Source organism: Cololabis saira, chromosome 3 (assembly GCF_033807715.1).
Source record: "Cololabis saira isolate AMF1-May2022 chromosome 3, fColSai1.1, whole genome shotgun sequence".
Taxonomy (NCBI): domain Eukaryota; kingdom Metazoa; phylum Chordata; class Actinopteri; order Beloniformes; family Belonidae; genus Cololabis; species Cololabis saira.
This window is the reverse complement of record NC_084589.1, coordinates 33140809-33162958: the sequence shown is the minus strand read 5'-3', so window position 1 is coordinate 33162958 and position 22150 is coordinate 33140809. Positions and strand designations below refer to the sequence as shown.

The following is a 22150-nucleotide window of genomic DNA, read 5'->3' as shown; positions in this document are numbered from 1 at the left end:
GTCCATTTTCATAATGAAGTAATTGACTTATGCTTCATAACTGAAGTCTCCTCAATTTGTATTTCGAATCCACGTCATGGGTGCACAACCTCATGGCTAAAGGGGAGAGGGACCATCTGGCTTGTTATCAGCTCACAGTACAAAACCGTGGATTAGTGATTATGCAGAAGCACATAATCCATTTTACAGAAACTCTTGCTTAATTCATCAAAACAATGCCAAGCCACAAATACACATTTAGAAGAACAATGCAACTCCATAGTAGTCTGAGTGCTAAACTGGCCTGCCTGCAGTCCGTATCTGTCACCCAGTGGACACTTTTGCTCTGTTGTAAGATGAAAAGACACAGCAAAGGAGGGCAAGTTGAAAATATTTATTGAGAAAAGAAGCTGTCTTGGCAACCGTTTTCAAATAAATACAGGATGTTAATTCATGTTGTTGCTTTTATGTACATTTTGCGCTGCATCCTATCATTTTTGTAAACACTGTATCTACTTTCAATAGCATTTTTAGTAACTTACTCCAAATACAATATTAGCATTAATATATTTTTATAGAGAAAAAATTATGTTGTTTTCTACAGCTTTAGTTCTCATTTATCTCTGTGGGATGATCATTATGAGCACATGAACAAAACTTTATCGCCTTCATTATGCTGGTAAAACCCCATTCTGGTTTGTGCTGGATATGCACATTTAATTTAATGCCTGACTGTGCTAATATTCAGATTTATGAATAAATCAGACATTTTACTGTATTTTGGATGCATTAGCTTTCATTTTTACATCATGAATGGGATAAGATAATTGAGTTTTTGGCTATGAATCATGTGTAAATTGTAACTTGGCTTTTAAAAGACTGGTAAAATGATAACGATTTATCTATGCCAACTTTTTTTTTTCCTATAAAATTAATTTAAGAGGAAACAAAACTGCCAAAATAAATAAATAAAAGTCAAATTACGCACATCTAATCTGCAGAAAACTACATGAACAAATCATTTTTCCCTGATGTACATCAGTTTCTCTGAAGAAGCAATGTGTAGGTGCAAAATCCCCACAGACAGAAATTAAGCGGCAATCATTTCTGAATGACGCTTTATCAGCTTGTAATGGCATCAGCGTACTTTCTGTGCAAAATGTGCAGAGGAATTACATGCCGCCATTTTCATCTAACTGACACTTGATTATCTCAAATGAAGCAGATCATTTTCCCAACACAAATCACTCAATAAACAAAAGCACAACTGTGGCAAATTTATCATTATTGTCATTGAGCTGAGAGCAGCGCAGAGTTTGAAGAATGCCAGGCAAAGACTGCTTTTTAATAACTGTGCAGTCACTGATGTGTGGCCTGTACTGCTAAGCAGAGTGGGAAATATGTCACAGTCTCTATAAGAGTCATCTCTTACAATGGGCCGCATACCGCTCACTTCCAGATTTTATTGTGTTGGCGCGTTGACAAGTCAGAGCAGGAATGATAGCTGGAGGAAACATTTGTCAGGACCTGTCCACTTCCAAAGAAGTGTCACTTCTTCAGCTTTTCTTTTCTCCTCGGGTTTCCTTGGGGATTGCTTGTTGTAGCCGTCCTTTGAATCGTCCTTCTCTTCAGTAAAAGGGGTTTTCTCCTATTTTGTCATTGCCAGTCTGTATAAAATAGCCTTTTCCGTTAACCAAGAACCTCTGGCCTCCGTTTAGTTTCACTACTCAAGTGTGTTACAGCTGGTTTTCAGAGAGTTGATGACTGAAGGAGTTCACGTTTATTATTTATTATCATCAGCGCCGGGTTGTTTTGCAACCCATTTCATTTATATTTGATCATGCTAACCCCTCAAGTCTGTCCTCCTCCCCGTAGCCCTGCAAGTGCAACAGGACGCCCAGTTTGATGTGTCTTTCCCACCAACCTGGGTGAAGGAGGACAACAGCCTCACCCTGGAGTGTACCTTCACCTCCGCTCTGCTGCCCTTCCAGCAGGATGTCAGCTGGTTCAGGGATGGTAAGCACAGTGTTGGACGAGCCACATGTGCCTGATTTTTTTATTTTGTTTTGAGCATTCAGACTTGTGGTATATTTTTCTATCCCTCCAGGCATACGCCTTCATCAGTCTAGCAATGTGGACATTAAAACCTTCGACAACAAGGCTTCCATCACTGTCAGGGCTGCACAAAAGGAGGATGAGGGTGTTTACACAGCCAGGCTGAGGACATGGGACGGCATCCAGGAACACGAAACTTTTGTCTACATCAAAGGTAGAAAACAACTTTTTTTAATGCACATTTTACTCCAGATAAGAGTTCTGTTGGTGCATTACAGTTCACGATGAATCCATCTGATGTAAATGCTTCGGCTGTCGTTGGGAGTGAAACATGCAGCATTTCAGTGGTTAGAGGGATTAAGCTCTTGTAATGCATTTGTGTACAAAGAGGTACATCTGAAGCAAAAGATACCAGCAAAAACACCCTTACATAAGGTCCAGCTTGCTTGTTTCTTTTTGAGGGGAGGGTAGTTATGGTTGTCATGTAGTTGTTTTACCGATCAAAGCTTTTCACAATAACAACGGCTGAGCAAACACAGTCTGCCACAGAAATGGTCCAAAATCACTGAAAATGATTAGTTAAATGTACGGTTAGGGGAAATAACGATGGTTTGTCTGAGGGGGGGAAAAAATTTACTCCAATCTCTTGTCTGTAAGCTCATTATGAGAAAATTGCTAACTTCAACTATGATTTTACAGAAAGTCACCAAACTTAAAACATAAAAGGGACGATGATTAGGCTTTTTATGCTGTACACTTTGACTTCCAGGGTTCTTTTCTCTTTGTGCGAGGCGCTTTGCAGCTCTCAAAACAAACTGCCTTCCAAATGATAGGCTTTTTCTGAAATGTTGAATTTTGAGTTTTAAAATGTGACAAGTGCTTTTGGAGCGACCTTGAAAGCTTGGAAGGTGGAATAATCATTTGTTGGCCTACGCCGGATAAATAATGTTGAACAAAAGCTTCCTCCAGATGCTATTTGTATTCACCAGAGTCTGGATTTACTTTCATTTCCTGTCAGCAAACTGCAGTGATTTATAAGCTGAAATTGCACCATCAATCAAACTATTCAGCAGTCAAGGGCTTGTTAATGCTTTTTAGTCAAAGTATAGATTCCTCATGGGTTGCTTTTTCTTTCATGCACTGTTTACATCAAATATAGATTAAGGCAGAGAGAAGCTCAAACTACTTGACTCATCAAACATTTGAAGTCTGGGCAGCTCTGAGAAGACTCCTGGTACATGTACAGTTTGTTTTGAAATGTAATGCAAGTGTTCATGCCACGGAAACAGTATTATGAGCTCTTAATCATTCACAAGCTTCGTGTTAGTACAGTTTACCCGTCTAAATATACACATGTATATACAGTACCACGCAAATAAATCTCCCCGCCGAGCTCTTTTTAAAGTCTCGCCTGTCACTTTCAGGAGCTGCGTCTTCATCTCAGCTTGAGGCTCTAATTAGTGATTCAGGAACTTCTCTGCTCTTATTCTGCGTTACCAACAGGCACAACAGTGGAGCGAAAACAAAAATGGAAAACAATAAGGAAGGAAAATAATGCACTTGATGTTTACCCTTTTTGCTGAAAAAAAAGAAATACCCTCAGGATCAGGTTTGGACTTCAATTCGTTAAGCATGATTGCCTTATTTGTATTTGCTGCTCCTCTGGGGTTTTTTACACCTTTTAAAGCTGATCGGTTCAAGTATGAATTTAAAATTATTACAGATTCATTGTTTGTTTAATGTTATAGGGAAGAAGTTTTTATAACTGGACAACAAAGTATAGTTCAACTTGAAGATTATTTAAAATCTTTTTTTCCTCTCTCCATGTTTCTCCTCATCCTCGCTCTTTACTCAGGTTCTTCATCAGCTCCATTCAGTATATTTCTGCACTGGGTCGATGTCTCCGTCTCATTCTTCCGTTGTCCTTCCCTTTGACCGGCAGTACAGTTTACCCGTCTAAATATACACATGTATATACAGTACCACGCAAATAAATCTCCCCGCCGCGCCGAGCTCTTTTTAAAGTCTCGCCTGTCACTTTCAGGAGCTGCGTCTTCATCTCAGCTTGAGGCTCTAATTAGTGATTCAGGAACTTCTCTGCTCTTATTCTGCGTTACCAACAGGCACAACAGTGGAGCGAAAACAAAAATGGAAAACAATAAGGAAGGAAAATAATGCACTTGATGTTTACCCTTTTTGCTGAAAAAAAAGAAATACCCTCAGGATCAGGTTTGGACTTCAATTCGTTAAGCATGATTGCCTTATTTGTATTTGCTGCTCCTCTGGGGTTTTTTACACCTTTTAAAGCTGATCGGTTCAAGTATGAATTTAAAATTATTACAGATTCATTGTTTGTTTAATGTTATAGGGAAGAAGTTTTTATAACTGGACAACAAAGTATAGTTCAACTTGAAGATTATTTAAAATCTTTTCTTTCCCCTCTCCATGTTTCTCCTCATCCTCGCTCTATACTCAGGTTCTTCATCAGCTCCATTCAGTATATTTCTGCACTGGGTCGATGTCTCCGTCTCATTCTTCCGTTGTCCTTCTCTTTGACCGGCTCTGTTGTCCTTCCTTAGATGCGTCAGCCGCGGTGCGTGGAGGTCCTGCGTCTCCTCTGGCGGTGCAGGTGTCTGATGTCAACAAGGACTACGTGTTCCTAACTTGGCAGCCGCCCAGCGCCGATGGAGCTTCACCTGTGGAGGGTTATTATGTTGAAAGGTTAGAATCAGCCGGATTCACTGAACACTTCTCAGACTTTCCACATCAGAACAAGCATTGTCCCATGATTCAAATGTAAAGTCTTTCTCGGTCTCGCTATGAAGTCCAATGTTCAAGGAGAGTTGTGTAAATCCTTCTATTCTTCTGGGCAGAAAGACTTTGTTCATCTAAGTCGATCACTGCATGAGGCTTTCATTTTCTGGATCCATATTTCACTCAGTCTTCACAAGTCCCCTGGCTCCTGCCACAGAGGAACACCCCCATAGGGATTTTCTTTTCTTTTCTTCTAAGAGCCTTAGCTTAATGCTTTTTTTTATATAACTCAAGAATCAAGGCAACAAAATCTTGTGCAAGTACACCTGTGTATATTGTATGATAAAGTTGCTCACTAATAGTTGTCTTACTCTAAGGCCCTCCCACCTTCATGATAATAAGTTTAAATCTTAGTGACTTTGTTGGATACCTGTCTCACCAAAGCCATTTCTACAAAGTTTGGCTGGGCAGAAAGAACCTTAGAGAAATGTTTCAAGAAGTACCTGTAAATAGACAGGAAGACACATAGAAAAGGTAAATAACTGCATAAAAAACAAAGGGTGAGTTGGGAGTATTAGAAAAAGTCTGATGTTTTGACACTTTTCCTACTGTGAGATAATGGTCCCCCCGTGCTTCTGGGCTCTATAAAGGCTGCATAAAGTTTATTTTGTCATTCCCCTGATCAGTGCTTTCAAATAACCGTACTCCACAGCTATGATTCTCTCCACTCTCCACTTTTTACTTTTTACTTTTTACTTTTTACGGTTTTCCCTCTTACACACCCGACCAGGAGCAAGACCTTATAGAAGTATCGTGTCTCCTTTTTTTCATCATCAATTCAATAAGGTACAGATGGACTTTGTGCTTTGTCAAATAAGCACTGATTCCATCTCCATTATGTCCTATTTTAGACGTTTCCTTTTGTCCTTTTCTGTTTGCATGCTATTAGGGGACCTGTGTAAGACTGGACAGCTGAATGTTGCCTTTCTTGTGGCGTGCTAGGGAGGTAGTTGGCATGTGTTCGAAACGATAGTGTTGATTTGGCAGCGCTCACGAGAGATTGATGGTAGGCGTCGTTATTATCGGCCCTCTACGCTGCGTTAACGGCCCAATCAAAGACTCCCAGAGGAGAACAGGTGCTGCACCGGTCACTAACACCGATCCATCTGCATCATACTACCTTAGTGTTCAACTGTGTGGAGAAAAGTATGCCTGCATCGGTGCCTTTCATATTCATGTGTGTGATTTAAGTCCATGATTGTGTTTGAATATGTTATTTGGTCATTGTCAAAGATACAACTCCTCTGTGTTATTGGTTACTAGGTAAGGACTGGGAAATGTGAGATACCACCCAGTTCCCTAGCAACCCCTCTCCTGGTTAGAAAACTGCATTATTTTTTGTGGCTTACAGCAAGCAGTTTTAGTCTTTCCTTTTTTTTTCTTCTTGTTTCAAACTGTACTTTAAAAATCATTCTTGCTTTGTGTTTGGAGGTTTATAATTTTCACAAGATGTTCTCACACAATTATAGACCTTGGCAGGATATGCACTGACTTGCTGTGGTGTTGTGTGGGCTAAAGTGTTTTATAGTTGGTTTTATAATGCTGTACCCCTGCAGACAGCTCGTAACATGATGTTATGGGTTTCTTGTTTGCATTTATTAAAGAGTGTGTTCCCTCCGTCTTTGCTAATGCATAAACATTGTTTCTGTATTAATTTATCTCCTTCTCTCTCAGATGTGACCTGGGTCAGGGTGAGTGGGTGCGCTGCAATGAGCATATTCAGAAAATGTGCCACTTCCCGGTGTTTGGGCTGAAGGAGGGAACTATGTACCAGTTCAGAGTTTGTGCTGCAAACAAAGCCGGAGTGGGACGCCCATCCAAAGCCACAGGGCCCGTCCTGACTGCAGACCCTCTGGAACACACCAGGACAATGGGTACCACATTAAACAAAGTCAATGTCGTCAAGAACTAAATGACTAATTACAAGAAAAAGCAACAAACTAATTTTGGGGAATTTTGCCTGGGTTAGTAATAGTGGTGACCTTTAAATACATTTACAAGTAATACTAACTGGCCACCTTATTAGGTATAGCAGGTGCATGTAATAAAGTGGGCGGTGAGTGTATACTTGACTATGTTTAAGTAAGGCAGAATTTTTTTCACCTTGAATTTGTGTTGCATTGTAGGCAAATAATCTTGCTTGTACTTCGCTATACTTCGCTTTGTTGAAGAGGTTGTGTGAAGTACTTTTGAGTAGTTTTACCTACCTGCAGGAGACTAACCTGGCCAACCACGTCCATTTACCTTGCAGAAATTCTCTCTCATGAAATCAGTATGTAACCCCTCATATTCACAGCGATTTCCACCGGTACAGAATCTACCGAGTCAATCATATTCCACATTTCATCTCTCTAATCAGTCCAGAGACAGTTTCCTTTGCATCTGTTGATACTGCCTTCTTGGAGTCAAAGGCAAATCTAGAGGAACCAGACTAATGTTTTATATTGAAGAGGAAACGAATTAGGATGGATGTCCAGTCTAGCAGGAAACAACAGATGCAACATTTATCAGGCGAGAGTATCAAAGAAGACGCTGGGCAAGCCTGTACTGAGAATAAGAGTCATATGGAGCAAAGTGTCAACATCTAAAAAATGTAAAAAACTCATCATCTTGTTGCACTTTGATCAGATGATGTGATATGGGTTGTTTTCTATAGAATGAACATAGCCTGTAAAAACAATGTCATGTGACCCACTGGTTTCTGAAGAGAAGTTTTGAAACCCCTTTTCTTTGTACTGAAAACCACCATGTTGCCCATGAACACACCCACAATATGTAAGTCAAAGTCACCTGTGACGACCAGCTCCTCCAGCCGATCCCCGCCGAATTATCTGCAGAGCTGCCGGTGGACGTTCGCAGGGGAATATCCCGTTTCACATGTTGACTCGATGGTGAAATCAAAAATATGACTGCTGTCTTTAGCTGACACTGAGTTAGTACAAACCGGTGGTTGCTTCGCTTATACCATTGGCTGAGGTGATGGTCAATCAATCATATTAGAAATAAATGAATTGCTTTATATAAATTCTCCTGACATGATACTAAAAAATCACCCGTCAGAGTTGTCACGGTGTGAAATCAATCAATTGAGACCAAAACATTTTTTTTAACCAAGCTGTAAATATGTTTATTTCTGCTCTAAAGTTGGACATTTTTACATGGGAGTCCGTGGAGAATGACTCCATCGGCGAATGAAGAAACTGCAACGCATCTTACCTTTACATGGGATTTAAGCCAAAAGTCATATGGTTGGTGCTTGGGAATGACTGTGTTTCAATACGCACAATCTGCAGTCTCATATTACATATATGTAGTCACACAACATCTTGAAATGTTGAGCATTCACACCATTACAAAATTTGCATAGCTAAGACATAGTACCATTGCAAAACAATGTGTTTCCTTATTGTGCTGTGGACCAAACTACTTATTAATTCTATTTATCTTCAGTTCACCGGTATGTGCTTTAGCTGTTCAATTGAAAGGTAAAAAATGGGGTTTGCATGTGTTTAGTTTTAAAGTACTACTTTATATAGGGACTCCACATTAATTATGTAGCTGCAATATTGCAATAGACTTCATGATGCAGTTGAAATGCATTCCATTTATTCTCTGAGTAGGTTTGTGGAGGGAAATACAAGTGCAACATGACTCGCTGTCAGTCTCTTGTGAGTCCATGTAAAATGGATTGTATCCACGCAAATTATTCTTTGAATGTTTCCTGTTAACTTCCTGTTTACAGCCCTTGTAGATTTGTAGCAGTCAGGTAAAGAACAAGGGGGAAACTCCCTCAGTTTAACACATCAAAAGCCTGTTTTTCTTGGGCGTGTATAAAGATTTTATGGTTCCAGAGTTAGTGTTTAATTTATTTGGGAAAAATTTGTCACTCGCCAACATCTGTTCTGAACTACAAAAAGCATAATCAGTGTATTCGGGACCAACTCCTATTGTTTACTCCCCTCATATCCCTCAGTTCCCATATTAAACCTGCAAAAAGATTACAGAAAGCAGGCACAGTTGTGCAGTCTGCAACGGCTTCTTGATGGCATTGTTGAGCGTAAGTCACTGATACTTCAAAGATGACTTTTAAAGCTTTTCGCTTTGGTTAAAAGCTTGTAGGGGGAGGAAAGCGATAAATGAGATGTGTGGGCCCGTGTGTAAAAAGCAAGGACAGATGGACGATGGTCAGATGCTGTGGATCATTAAACACAGATGAAGGACAGGCAGAAGGTTGCATTGCCTCTGGCCTTCACTCCATCTTTCCATGCTGCTCTCGCTTACCTCTTTGTGTCTGGCTTCCCTTCTAACATTTACAAAATTATTGTCATCATGGGCTCTCATATAACTTCATTACACTCATCTCACTCTGTGTTTCATTGCTCAACCCGTCTGTCTCCGTCTCTCTTCTTCTATTAGTGGTAAAAGTGGACAGAGGAAGGACCATCACCATTACAAAAGATGAGCTGGAAGGTGAGAAGGCTATACTTTCATTTCAGTCCACACACACACACACACACACACACACACATCTTTTCACAAACTGAGCATTTTCAGGTATTATCTATGTTTTATCACAGTGCCGCCTCCTCAGCTGTAGGTTGCCACAGGCTCTGGGTGTTAATGCATCTTCATATTATATTTAACAATGAGATGCAGTAATTGTCTGGCTGAAGCGCTGAGCATTTGCTCAATTTGCAGAAGTAAAAAGAACGAGCAGTCCCTGATGGTGTCCTGGAAATGCACATAACGGCCTGAGGTGGAGTGAATCCCTGTGAAGAGGCCCGATAACCTTGACAATGTAACTCACAGAGAGCGATAAGGGGATGAGAGAGAGGAATTTGTGTTTTAGGGCTCCACCAGAATATAAATGTAGCCTGGAGGCTGCTTTCATAGTTTTCTCATTCGGTTTTTTGGTGCTTGTGAATCAAACACACACATGTTATCGAGGAAGCTCTTTTAATCAAATGATTGCAACAAATCTCTGAGTTGAAGTCTTCGACTGTACACTTTACCTGAAAAAGCTTATATATTCCCTTTTTAATATCTTCCCTTTCTGTGTGTCTAATGCTCATATATGAATGTAAAATGTGTTCCTAAAGTCGAATCCAGTGTATTCCTGGCATTGTACTGAACACATGGCTGCTGAAGTGCCTCAGGCATCTTTTTTGTAGTCAGCCCTTTTTCTGTCCATGCTTGCATTTATCACAATTCAAGAGTTTTTCATATTGCCTGCCAAGTGGTTATCCCAGGCAAGAATTGGGAAAATTGGCCAACTTTCATGCACACAATGTTTGTCCAATCTGCAAACGGAGCAGTTTTTGTTGGAGACGCCTCAGAGACAACAGCTAAGGCAGAGCATTTCAAGCAGACGATAGACTTTATGAGAATAAGAATAACATTTTCTTGTTTGTTGGTTTGTTTTTAATTAAACATGTAAACCTATTCTGATAGCCCCCCCAAAATGCAGTAAAATGTAATTAAGTCGAGCCATGAATTTAATAGTTATGAGCTGTGGGTAATGACCAAAAGAATAAGATTGCAGATACAAGCAGCCAAAAGGAGTTTCATCCGCAGGGTGGCTGGGCTCACCCTCGGCTCAGTCATCTGGGAGGGAAGATTTGCTGCTCTTCCGCATCAAGAGGAGCCAATTGAGCTGGACCGGGCATCTGGCGAAGATGCCTCCTGGTCACCTCTCAACGGAGGTGTTTCGGACATGTCCAACTTGAATTAGGGACCGGGAAGGACCTCAGACACGCACGGGAGATCGTATCTCTTGGCTGCCTGGGAACACCTCGATAAGGAGAGGGAGGCCTGGGCCTCTCTGCTTCGGCTGCTGCTGCCCCGCTTCTATTAGTGCCAAAAATCTTCACTTTGGTCTCATGTGTCAGAGAGGAAACCATCCCAGAACTATTATGGTTTGTTCAGATGTGTGTTTGTAAACCTAAGCCATATACTGTCGTGTTCTTTTCAGAGAGAAGAGTGTTTTGCCTCACACCCTTTTCCAATGTTGCCACGTAAACAGCTTAAAATAAAATATAAACCTTAAGATGCTAACTGAGGCCTGTGGAGGCCAGGCGCTGAATTTACTGGGATGTTAACACACCATTTGTGCACAATCACGTGAATTTGACTATTAACATGTAAAATACAACTAAAATTATTAAAAATACCAATATTTTTAGTTTTTTTTTATAATATAACTAGTATGACCAAATGATGATAAGCTCATACCTTTCTTCTTTCCAGTTCATGTTGTATTTCTTTTTTTTCTGGTTTTGATTTATTACCCTGGTAGCCTAGAAAATGCATCTCTATACACACGTTTGATTTAATTCCCCCATTGTCTGATGTTTTACTAGCAAAGTAGTTTTTGCACCTAATGCCAAGAAACGAGCGAGTGACAGGAAAAGTAAAGTGTGAAAACCTCAGTTTCCTGCGTAAAAGCCCCCCGCAACCAGCTACGGTGTTGCTCTTCAATAGAAAAATTATATATTATATATTATTTATATTATTTCCCATAAAATACATTTTATTAATTAAAATATGACATATTTTCGTCTAACTGCACCAGTTAACCAGAAATTAAAACAAAATCCCTCTGAGTAATGCATCTGAAGAAATGCACAGAAACTTACAGCTTGTACAGCTATCCTTATTAAGACGTTGCAAAGGCTGTTCAGACCCTAACCAGGACTCCAGGAATGACATTCTGCCTCATTAGGATCCGGCAGCGTGCTGGCTGTACTAGATCTACATCAGAGCATTGTTTCTGCTGGGGAGTTTCTCTCCGTTTCAGTCTGCGGCTCTGCTAACTCTTTCAGGAATAGAAAGGCAAGGACATGCAGAGTTGCGCGGCACAGCACACGTTTTGCTAAATAAATGAACATGTTTTGCTAAATCTGAACTCTTCTGTAGTCCTTGAACAAGTCGCAGTGTGCCGAATCGAGCCATGTGAGGGAATACTGGGAACGGAGGTAAAACTGGGCTGTGCGGCTTCACAGTGTGTGTTTGTATCAAATCCAAAGACGACGGGATCGAGGATTATCTCAACCAGAACTTTTTGAACTTTTATTCTCACTGACCTTGTTGTTTTTTTTCTTCTTTTGTCATCATCCCACTTCTCCTCCTCCTCTTGTCTCCACAGGGCGGGTCAAAGCTCCTTTCCCTCCCACCAACGTCCACGCCTGCGAGGTGAGCGACACCTACGTGGTGCTGAGCTGGACCGAGCCTGAACCCAGAGGCAGGGAGCCGCTGACCTTCTATGTGGAGCAGGTCGGTTTTTACTCCCACTCTCATCCTCACACACAAATATTCATATTTATACCAGCTCCGAGCGTGTTGGTCGGCTCCGATCATCCTGCAACCTTTCACCCAAACGCTAACTTCTGTCATCCTATGAGACCTTCAGCTGCAAATTGCATTTCTGTTTATCAAAAACAATGTGAGATAAAACAGTGTACAATGTACTGTACTTGAAACCAGCGTGAGATTGATAGTTTTTCACACTAAAACCACTTCTATTGTCGTGTGCTTGTATTTCCACTCAGCATTAACACTTCCAAAAATACTAGCGGACAGATGATTTGATTAATAAAGTATGAATATTGACAAAATACAATGAGGGCTCACCAATATAGTTATATAAATATTCAAATACTCTTGCAAATGTCTACTAACTAAACTTTCTTTAAATATCAATTTAAAGAAAATCGGATCGTGTGTTAAAAAATTGGAACGAGGAACTGCTTTGATCAAAATTCACCAATCGTGAGCTCACGGGTCTTACACCAACAAGTCCAAGTGATAAAACACTGACTGTCTCCAGATGCAATAAAAGACCTTGACCATATGGCTAAACACTTATACTATAGGTGGAGAGGGGGTGGTTTAGACTTTGCTGCTCCTGGTTGAGTGGTCTCCCCCATCCAATCCACTGCTGCCAGAAAAGGGAAAAAACTACATCCGGTAAGACCGGAGGAGAAGAAACTACAACCCCCAGCCTTTTGTCTTGGTTTCTCACATGTCCTTTGTTCCGAACACGTGGTCCACCGAGCGCAACTAGAGAACAGCGTATTGACTACATGTATGATACAAAATGAAGAGGGCAGATACACTTAATGCATTTGAAAGATGAAGAATAATTATTCAGACATGAAAATTGTGTTTGACATGAAATATGAAACTATACTGATCAATAACAAAATAAATCAAAGAAAATGGATGACATGTACATTTTCCACCCTAACATAACACAATGAAACAAGATTAATAAACTTACAGACGATGCCTGAGCGAAAAGGAGAAGAAAGAAGGTTTGAAATGAGGAGCATCAGAATGACTGTGGAGTTGAATGCAGCTAGAGAATGTATGATACAGTTACAATAGCTCCTCTCCACAGGCGGGGCTTCAGGGGGGGCTGGGGGGGGCCGTACTCCCCCGGCCCCGTGAGATTTATTTTTTTTGTGCCACCACTTGGTTCAGATTAGATATAAAGCATTTTATAATATGGTGTGCTGAGATTTTCACACTCACAGTTAACATTAAAACAAAAATTGCAAGTGAATCTCCAAATGTACAGTATTTTGGATAAAATCGTTCGTCATCAACAGCCGTCTATCAACGTCATATGTCATCATCGATCCCTTGTCAAAATGAGCAGGAGTTATAAACACAAAAAGTGGAGCGATAAAACGCAAAGAAAAAGAAAAAAGGGAGCAAGAAAAAGCCAAATTGCCCAAGCTAGACGCATATTTTGTTCGCCTTAATCCTCCTCCTGTGGGAGATGAAGCCGACGTTTAGCAGCGATTCATCCCCGGACGAGTTCGTGGAGCGCAAGGCTCGCCGAGTACCTTCAAGTAGTGGAGAGTAGGCCACAATACTTCAAATTGAATTTTAACTTGTATGTGAATTTATTGGGCTGCCGTGCCAATTTTACTACACTACTGTCATCAGTTGAAGTGGATGTCAGATGGTGATTTCAGAGTGATCTGGAGGCTATCCGTGGTGCTGAACTCCTACAAATGTGTTGAATTTGTGTCTGAAATATATTCATTTTATTAGGCTATGTTTTTGTGGTTTGTTGGACTATGTTGTTGCGTAAAGTTAATCCAACCTGTTACAGTACAGTATAAACCTGGTTCTGTCTCAGCCAATCAGGGGGCTCATTGTTAGTATGTAGGGACCCGGATGTGTTGTCATTGGTCACTGTTGCTAAGGACGTTGAAGCAAACGGTTAACAGCAAGTCACTCTCTCTATCTCATTATTTTTTAAGATAGTTAAGCTTAAAGTAACGTAACATGGTGTCAGAATGAAACTAAAAGCACCTTGAAAAGGAATCCCGCCCCCCCCGGCCTGGCTCTGATATGTTCCGCTACTGCTCCTCTCACTTTACGTAACTTCCGGGCTTCCGGTCAAAAACAACTAAACTTACCTTGGCAGCACATTTTAAAGGAGCTGTATGTAAGAGCAATAATAAAACGAATCATAAAATGACCCCGATATGTCAACAGACATTTAAAAATCATGTTCATTTCAAATACTTATGTCACTGACAACAGCACTCAAGCCAGGATATTCCAGTTTAAAAAGAGGAGTTGCAGCCCTCAACTGATGTTTATGTTGTCATTTTTTGTTTTGGCCTGAAGCTCCACCCTCCACCTATCTCCCAATCACCAAGTCAGTATTGTTTCGGCATCCGGGTTGCCAGCTCGGCTCTAATTATCGCAGCAGCCGCTACGAACGTGTTGGATGAAAAAATGTCTCGCTTTCCAAAACCTAAAAGACCTCGTTATGAATCCGAGTTACGTCGTGACAAGGTCCAAAATAAAACAAGGATTTGTATAAGAGATGCTTTTGATAGATGGAGACGGCTGAAAGCGGAGAATAATTTGAAGACAGACGCCAACGTTGAACGTTGGGGGGGTACACGCCGCTCAACAATATTTTAAAAGTGACTGCAGTACCAGTTTTGGCCATTTCTTACAGACGGCTCCTTTAATGAACTAAAATATATTACATGACATATATGGTGAACACTTTCTCTCTCAGGTTGTTGGAGGTTTTAAATGCTTTCTTTAGTGCTGTTTTTAACTTTAAAGAGTTGGCTGCTGAGCTTAGTTTTTACGGAGTCAAATTCAGATTTTCGTTAAAAAAATCTAGTAGTTGTTGAGAAGAGAAGAGATGAACCAAAATGATGACTCCTTTTTACAAAAAAGCTCTTTTCACATTTCCGTTCCAAGTGTAGCATTGTGCATCAGTTTGATTAGGGCTGTTATGTTAACAGCTGGTGGGATTTTCCCCAGAATTTGCTTCAGTATTGGATTTAAAACACCTTTGTTCCAGGCCTATTCCCGCGGCACCGTTTTATGCTCTGACAACAGTTGTTTTTAGGGAAAACAAACTTTTAAAAATGAGCGTATTCAACCAGCTCAATGCGGAAAAGCACAAAACGGTAGTGACAAGCTGGTAAACATTAGCAGGAAAATGCTTTCACTGTTGAGTCTTTTAAGTCTACATTTACGCAGAACGGAGAGAAAAGCTTGCACACCCACAATTACTTACATGCTGTATATTTCAGCATGAATTATACCGCTCTCTTAAAAGATGATGTGATGCTGTGCAACATGTAAACTGAAAAATAGAACGCAGCCATCATTATTGTGTGATTAATTTATAACAATGGAAAGACAACATGTGAAAGTATTCTTAATGATATATGCTCAAATTGAAAAAAGGGACATGTTGATTTGAAATATTGTCCAACAAACACCTGATGGAGAAACTTAAATGGCCATAAGTTAGTAACCTACTGTATATCAGTTATAGCCTAAAAGGTTTGCATAAACACAAGAAATATGTGCTCCAAAGAGGGACTGGCACTCTGTAAAAGCTTGAACATATAAAAAGAAAGTTTAGAGAGCCTAAAAAAAACAAACAAAAGTTCTGGAGACAAGATTGAAACCTTGTGTGACCCTGATCTTCTGGGCCTCAGGCAGCAATACATCACAAACAGACATGGTTTAAGATGGTTCACTTGTTTGAGCAGAAATCTCATATACGGCGGTTACAGCCCTCGGCGGCGGGCTCAGGTTCGAGTCCCAGCCTTTGTGGGCCCTTTGCTGCACATATTCCCCATCTCCCCAATTCCAGTAAAGGCCATTAAAGGTCCCAAAATCTTTGAAGAGGAAAAACAATACACACAATTCTGTGTTGGAAAACACGGCATGGGCTCAGTACCTTTCACCTAAACTCTATCATTCAAAGTAAACCCATAGCTAAACAAGAGTGAGAAACACTAACTTTTTCTTGGCTGAATCTAAGCTGAAATGGACAGAGGTTAATTAAAAAAACTATTCTGATCTTCACTGATTTAAAAGTTTAACTCTGAGGTGAAGAATGACCTGATTTGATACCAACACAGCACTGAAAAGAGGTTTGTTGGTGCTCATCATGTGTCATCTGACGTTGAATGGCACAAGTGAATCTCTTTCTATTTGTGTTTAATGTCTGTGTCTTTGTATCTTGTTTTGTATTCTGGACCCAGTGTCTGCAAATAAAGTGTATCTATCTATAAAGGCATCATTAATACTGAAGCAGACATGCAGGTTTTGAACGATGCATGCTGTTACGCAGATTACTTTGTGCTGTGGGGGTTTGGTGCATAATGGGTGTTTTCTCATAGTACTTAATATCAACGACCACCAACCATGCCTGTATGCAGTATATACTGCATCCTGCATTGTGTGCACAGGGCTATGAGGTTTCAACAAGCAGTTTTTAAAGGTCTGTGCCAGTAAACATGCCCATGTCCCAACTTTTTCTTAATATTTTGCTTGAATATGAATTGAAAAGGAGTATAGGTTTGTCAAATAACCTTAAGATTTCAGATTTTTGTCATTTGGTATGATCTGGTTTGTACTATTCAACTAAAAATGAGCTTTAAATTATTTGTATGTTACAGCATTTTGTTCTTGTTTACATTTTATGCAGCATCCTCAATTTGTAGGGAAAAAGGATTAGTGATGTCTGCATGTACGCTGATCGGATGAATCAATGTCAAATATAGCAACTGTTCCTCTACAGTACTTACTTGTTGGATTTGGGCAATCTTAAGTTGGATCATGAGTCAGATTTAACTGTAGGCTCCTGACATCAACACTGATTTAAAGAGGCATGAAAAAGTAAAGCTGCACAGCCTCGATGTACCTCTTTAGCTTCAGTTTGTGCCTCATAATTTACATTTTCTTATTTGCATATTATTGAAAGATTTTTCTTTTTTTGCTAAGTAAAATGTGAATCAGCACTACTAGACACTACTTTTTATCCTTTTAATTTTTCCTTTACTCAAGATTCAAAGTTCAAAAATATGCCAAGGTTCTTCTTTAACATATCAAAAGTGCAGGATGGACATGTTCTGTCCGACAATAAAGGGCCACGGATCTGAAATATCAACCCAGACACTTCACATCTCCTGGCTCCTAAAAAAATCAGAAAACTGCCAAGGGAAATGGATTTTAATTGAAGCTTTATAAGTTACTGAGGTAATAAACCTGTCAAATCTGTCAAATGTATCTGAAATTATTAAAGTCTGCTGCCTCACTCAAGCTCATATAATGAAGGGAGCATTCACACGTCCTTTTTGCCCTCAAGTCGGGGCTTTATGATCACTGGCCCTTTCTGTTTTTAGAATTTTATACCTGAAACATGGACCTACGTGATGAAATGATAACGGTGAATAATATCTTGCAGTATGACTTAGCATCTTAAGTTTTAATACTTTATCTGCACGTTCCTGCACTTTCACTTGTTTTCTTTATTCACATTTCTCCCTTTCTACATTGAAAGATCTGTTTATAATTCTGCCTGCATGCACAAACTGTCAATCTTTTCTTCCTCTGAGTCCTTGTCCGTATGTTAAGTGGTTTGCATCAATACCACACCACAGAGCAAGTGATGGGACAAAATTACAATGAATTATGGGACTTTGTAAAGCGAGTCACTCCCATTCAGTCTGAATCCTCCAGATTATTTGAAGGACTCTGAATAATGGTGATGCCCTTGAGATAGATGCTGCTTTTGAAACGAAGCCTGATGCTTTATTTCCATTAGTCCCTGGACGGGAAGAACAGCTGGGGTCTGGCGAGTCTGGATGTGGCGGTGAGCTCTCCCAGGTTCCCGGTGTTTGACCTGGTCAAGGAGAGGAAGTACCGCTTCAGAGTCCGCTCCGTCAACAAATACGGCGTCAGCGACGCCTCCGAGCCCAGCGCACCCATCTCCCTCGGAAAGCCACAAGGTGGGACAGAGTTTAGCTATATTTTAAAGAACAACTTCCTGTATTGGCAATTATCTCCTGTATGTGCTGCACCTGTAGTTGGTGCCAACTAGGGATGGGCGGTATGGACTAAAAGATTTATCACGATAATTTCTGGCATTTATCCTGATAACGATAAAAACGACGATAAAAAAAATACCAATTCAACTCCACCTTTGTAACTATAAATCTATCACCACATTCAGTCTTTGGAGCCCCCAAAACACTTTTCTTTCTTTCTTTCTTTCTTTCTTTCTTTCTTTCTTTCTTTCTTTCTTTCTTTCTTTCTTTCTTTCTTTCTTTCTTTCTTTCTTTCTTTCTTTCTTTCTTTCTTTCTTTCTTTCTTTCTTTCTTTCTTTCTCTCAGGCTCATATCTTTCTTTCTTTCTTTCAGGCTCATATCTTTCTTTCTTTCTTTTTTCTTTCTTTCTTTCTTTCTGGCTCATATCTTTCTTTCTTTCTTTCTTTCTTTCTTTCTTTCAGGCTCATACCTTTCTTTCTTTCTTTCTTTCTGGCTCATATCTTTCTTTCTTTCTTTTTTCTTTCTTTCTTTCAGGCTCATATCTTTCTTTCTTTCTTCTTTTTTCTTTCTTTCTTTCTGGCTCATATCTTTCTTTCTTCTTTTTTTTTCTTTCTTTCTTTCTTTCTTTCTTTCTTTCTGGCTCATTTTCTTCCTTCCTTCCTTCCTTCCTTCCTTCACATACTTTCTTTCTTTCTTTCTTTCTTTCAGGCTCATTTCTTTCTTTCTTTCTTTCTTTCTGGCTCATTTCCTTCCTTCCTTCCTTCCTTCCTTCCTTCCTTCCTTCCTTCCTTCCTTCCTTCACGTACGTTGTGCATGGATTTAACGCAGAACCATAAATCCGACTTTACACAAAAACGTCATCAACGGGAATTTATCATTTTTACCGCGAGATGACAAATTCTTACCGTGGGGAATTTTTTTGACGGTTTATCGTGAAAGGTAAAATATCGCCCATTCCTAGTGCCAACAGATAACCATAAATGTTGTTTTTTAATCATCCAATCATTTTTGACTTTACTCACATAAATACTCTCAAGCACGAAAACATGTTCTTTGTTCAATGTCTTATCTTTACATCCATCCCAATAGCAGAGAAAATGAATGAAATAAGGTTTTAAAAGGTGCTCTCATGTTCACGGGTCAGCCAGTTGTACTGAATCTGCACTTTGTATTTTAATCAATGTACATTGTAGAATGATTTACAACAACACCTTTTAGGATGCGACTGTAGAGCGTTTTCCCTGCTCTTTAAAGACAGTGTTGAAAACATGCGTTAAGGCCTCCTGACAAAGCACGGGTAGACGATGAGTTGAGAAGGAGAATGTGTTGGAGCCTGAAACGTTTGTACGTGTCTATAAGTTTGCCATGTGCTCAGTGGAATATTAATACAAGCCTCCTGCCAAGCCTACTGACATCCTTTTCACCCTTTCAGTCTCTCAACCTAATCTTCCCTTTTCTGCATCCATCCATGGTCTCTTTCCTTACCCCGAAACCCATTTATGATGCACCGCTGCGCATCTACTTGTCATGAACTCCACAGCGTACGTTTAAGGATAATTTGAGAATAATCTTCCAGATCAGCATCTAAACTAACTGAGCAAACCATCTTTGTTCGAAGCTCCTCAGGTCATAAATGACTTTATGGTTCATTTAATTATCGTAATCAAGTTTTTGCTCAGGAATTGTGATCTAATTCCCACCAGCCACACCAGCTCCACCTCGCTCTGTGATGCCGGTCGCAGACACGGACACGTCGGTGCTGCTGCAGTGGCAGGAACCAGAGGACAAAGACGGCATCCTGGGATATTACCTGTACCGCAGCGAAGCTGGAAAACAGGACTGGGAGACGGTTAACAATAAGCCCATTGTAAATAACAGGTAAGAGTGAGACGCTGTAAAACATTTTAATGGCTTCTGATTCTCACGTTGCATCGGGGAGAATAGCCGGCAACATCGACAGGAATAATAAAATCCATTGCCATCAAATATTTACAGGTGTTTGCGTTGTGCTGAAGGTTTAATCTGAACCTCATCTTCCACTCAGGTTTACGGTTCATGGCCTGAAGACTCGGGGGGAGTATATTTTCAGAGTGAAGTCTGTGAGCCGAGCGGGAAACAGCAAATATTCAGACGAGAGTCGCCCCATCAGGGTCAAATCGGCCATTAGTAAGTGCACATCAAGCATCGAGGATTCTATAAATATTCCCACAAACCTCAGCACACTTGTGCTTGTAACTGTTTAAAACAAAAAGATGACTGCTCTTGAAAATGTTTCATCCAAAGTGCACTAAGTAGAAAACGGAGAGAAGGGGAGGGGGGTATAAATGCACCAAATAGTGGCTGGTGTCACTCAGCTGAGACTGTGCTCCCTCCACACATCAGTCTCTCTCCAGATTTGTCATGCAGCCTCTACCAAATGGCTTATCAGGCAGTGTAAAGCTGACCCTACTGACTTCCCTTTCAGCCTAAAATATCATAATATGCTCTCAGCAGCTGGCAGTACAGTGATGTGATGACTCATTTGACTTGCCACTCACTGCCAGCTAAATCTCTCATCCACTCTGCCACTCTGCCATCACCTGGGGCACAATGGCACCAGTCCAATTCTTTGTGAGGATTATACAGTATTTTTATCAAATAGAATATGAGATGAATTTATCCTCCATTCTCATAGGAGAATGCTTAACGTCAGCCTGGAGTCAAGAATTTGCAAATATAAAGAGAAACTGAAACCTGTCAGGGGGTTATTGGCATTTCTTTTTCTGTGGTAACGGGTCTCTGCTGAATTTCTCTTGCATGTGATGATTTTTTTAATTATTCTTTCCCAAAAAATGCTCTTTTTATTTGTTCAGCTGTGCCCTCAGCTCCCTCTGGCATCAGTCTTCTGCTGTGCACTGGCTCAGAGATGGTGTTGGGCTGGAGGGCCCCTTCCTGCAACGGCGGAGACCCCGTGCACGGCTACTACCTGGACCAGAGGGAGAAGAGCACGGAGACGTGGAAAGAGGTCAACGCCAAAGCTGTCAAACAGAGACAGCTGAAGGTCAGTGATGCTCCAACTCTCTGTCTCTGGGCTATACAGATGAGGGGAAACTGTCTGCACTGAGTATCCGTCCAGTGCCACTGGCAGGTTTGGAGTAAATATGTTGACAACAGACAGATAACATCTATAGACAATAAATTCCCCCTAATTTAGTGATTGCATGGCTTTTCCTTCAAGGAACGCCTTCAGATTTGCAAAGTCGTTTATTGCTGTTATGGGCCAAAATGTGATTACAGTTTTACTTTTCCAAGCCTGGTTTTGGGACTGGGCAATAAAATTGAAAAAAGGTTTGGCAGTGTGCATTTAAATTCTTTTTCAGCAACATTTCGCTCGGTAGTAAATGAGTTTTACACTCCACGGTTGAGCCATTTTCTAGTTTCACGAGGAAAATATGGTGGAGTTTACAGCACACTAAGTCTTTTTGGTCTGTCAGCCTGAGTACCTGTCTCCACGTGGCAGGACGGGCGCACAGAGGCCAGAGATATGTTACTGTATTGATTTTATATTCAAACAAGAGAGCCTGTGACAAACTGGGGCTGTTTGCTGACAAAATAAAAGGATGCATTCGGCTTTGATGGTTTTGAACTCAAATTTGCCATTTTTCTTGAGCCAGTTGGTCAGAAAATGCCCCAAAAGAGGACTCAAAGATCCAAATCAACAAAATAAAGGTTATAGTTTATATTCAAGGGTGCCCAAATATATTCCAGTAACCCCTTTGGAAGCATTTTGATTTGCAATATTAATTTCATTATTTTTATAACTATTGCATGTATTTTTGTAGTTTAATGACTTTGTTTAATTAGCTACTCCCCAGCACTGACCCCCACCTTCACATCACACCAGAGTAGCATCAAGATCCCAAAATACACACTTTTAATTATCCTTTGCTTGAAACACTGTAGAAAGAGAGGCACACGCACAACGCACAGGA

The 22150-nt window shown here is 40.4% G+C and overlaps 1 protein-coding gene across 2 annotated transcripts in view; it reads left to right on the top strand.

The window, feature by feature from the left end:
* myom3 (myomesin 3) overlaps positions 1–22150 on the top strand; it is a 64282-nt gene that overhangs the window by 23423 nt on the left and 18709 nt on the right. For both annotated transcript variants that reach the window (XM_061717283.1, XM_061717284.1), the window contains 10 exons: positions 1855–1995; positions 2087–2248; positions 4614–4755; positions 6523–6722; positions 9265–9318; positions 11993–12120; positions 17957–18140; positions 19883–20057; positions 20224–20345; positions 21032–21219. In XM_061717283.1, coding sequence (XP_061573267.1) covers positions 1855–1995; positions 2087–2248; positions 4614–4755; positions 6523–6722; positions 9265–9318; positions 11993–12120; positions 17957–18140; positions 19883–20057; positions 20224–20345; positions 21032–21219 — 1496 coding nt within the window. The remainder of the gene's footprint in view (positions 1–1854; positions 1996–2086; positions 2249–4613; positions 4756–6522; positions 6723–9264; positions 9319–11992; positions 12121–17956; positions 18141–19882; positions 20058–20223; positions 20346–21031; positions 21220–22150) is intronic.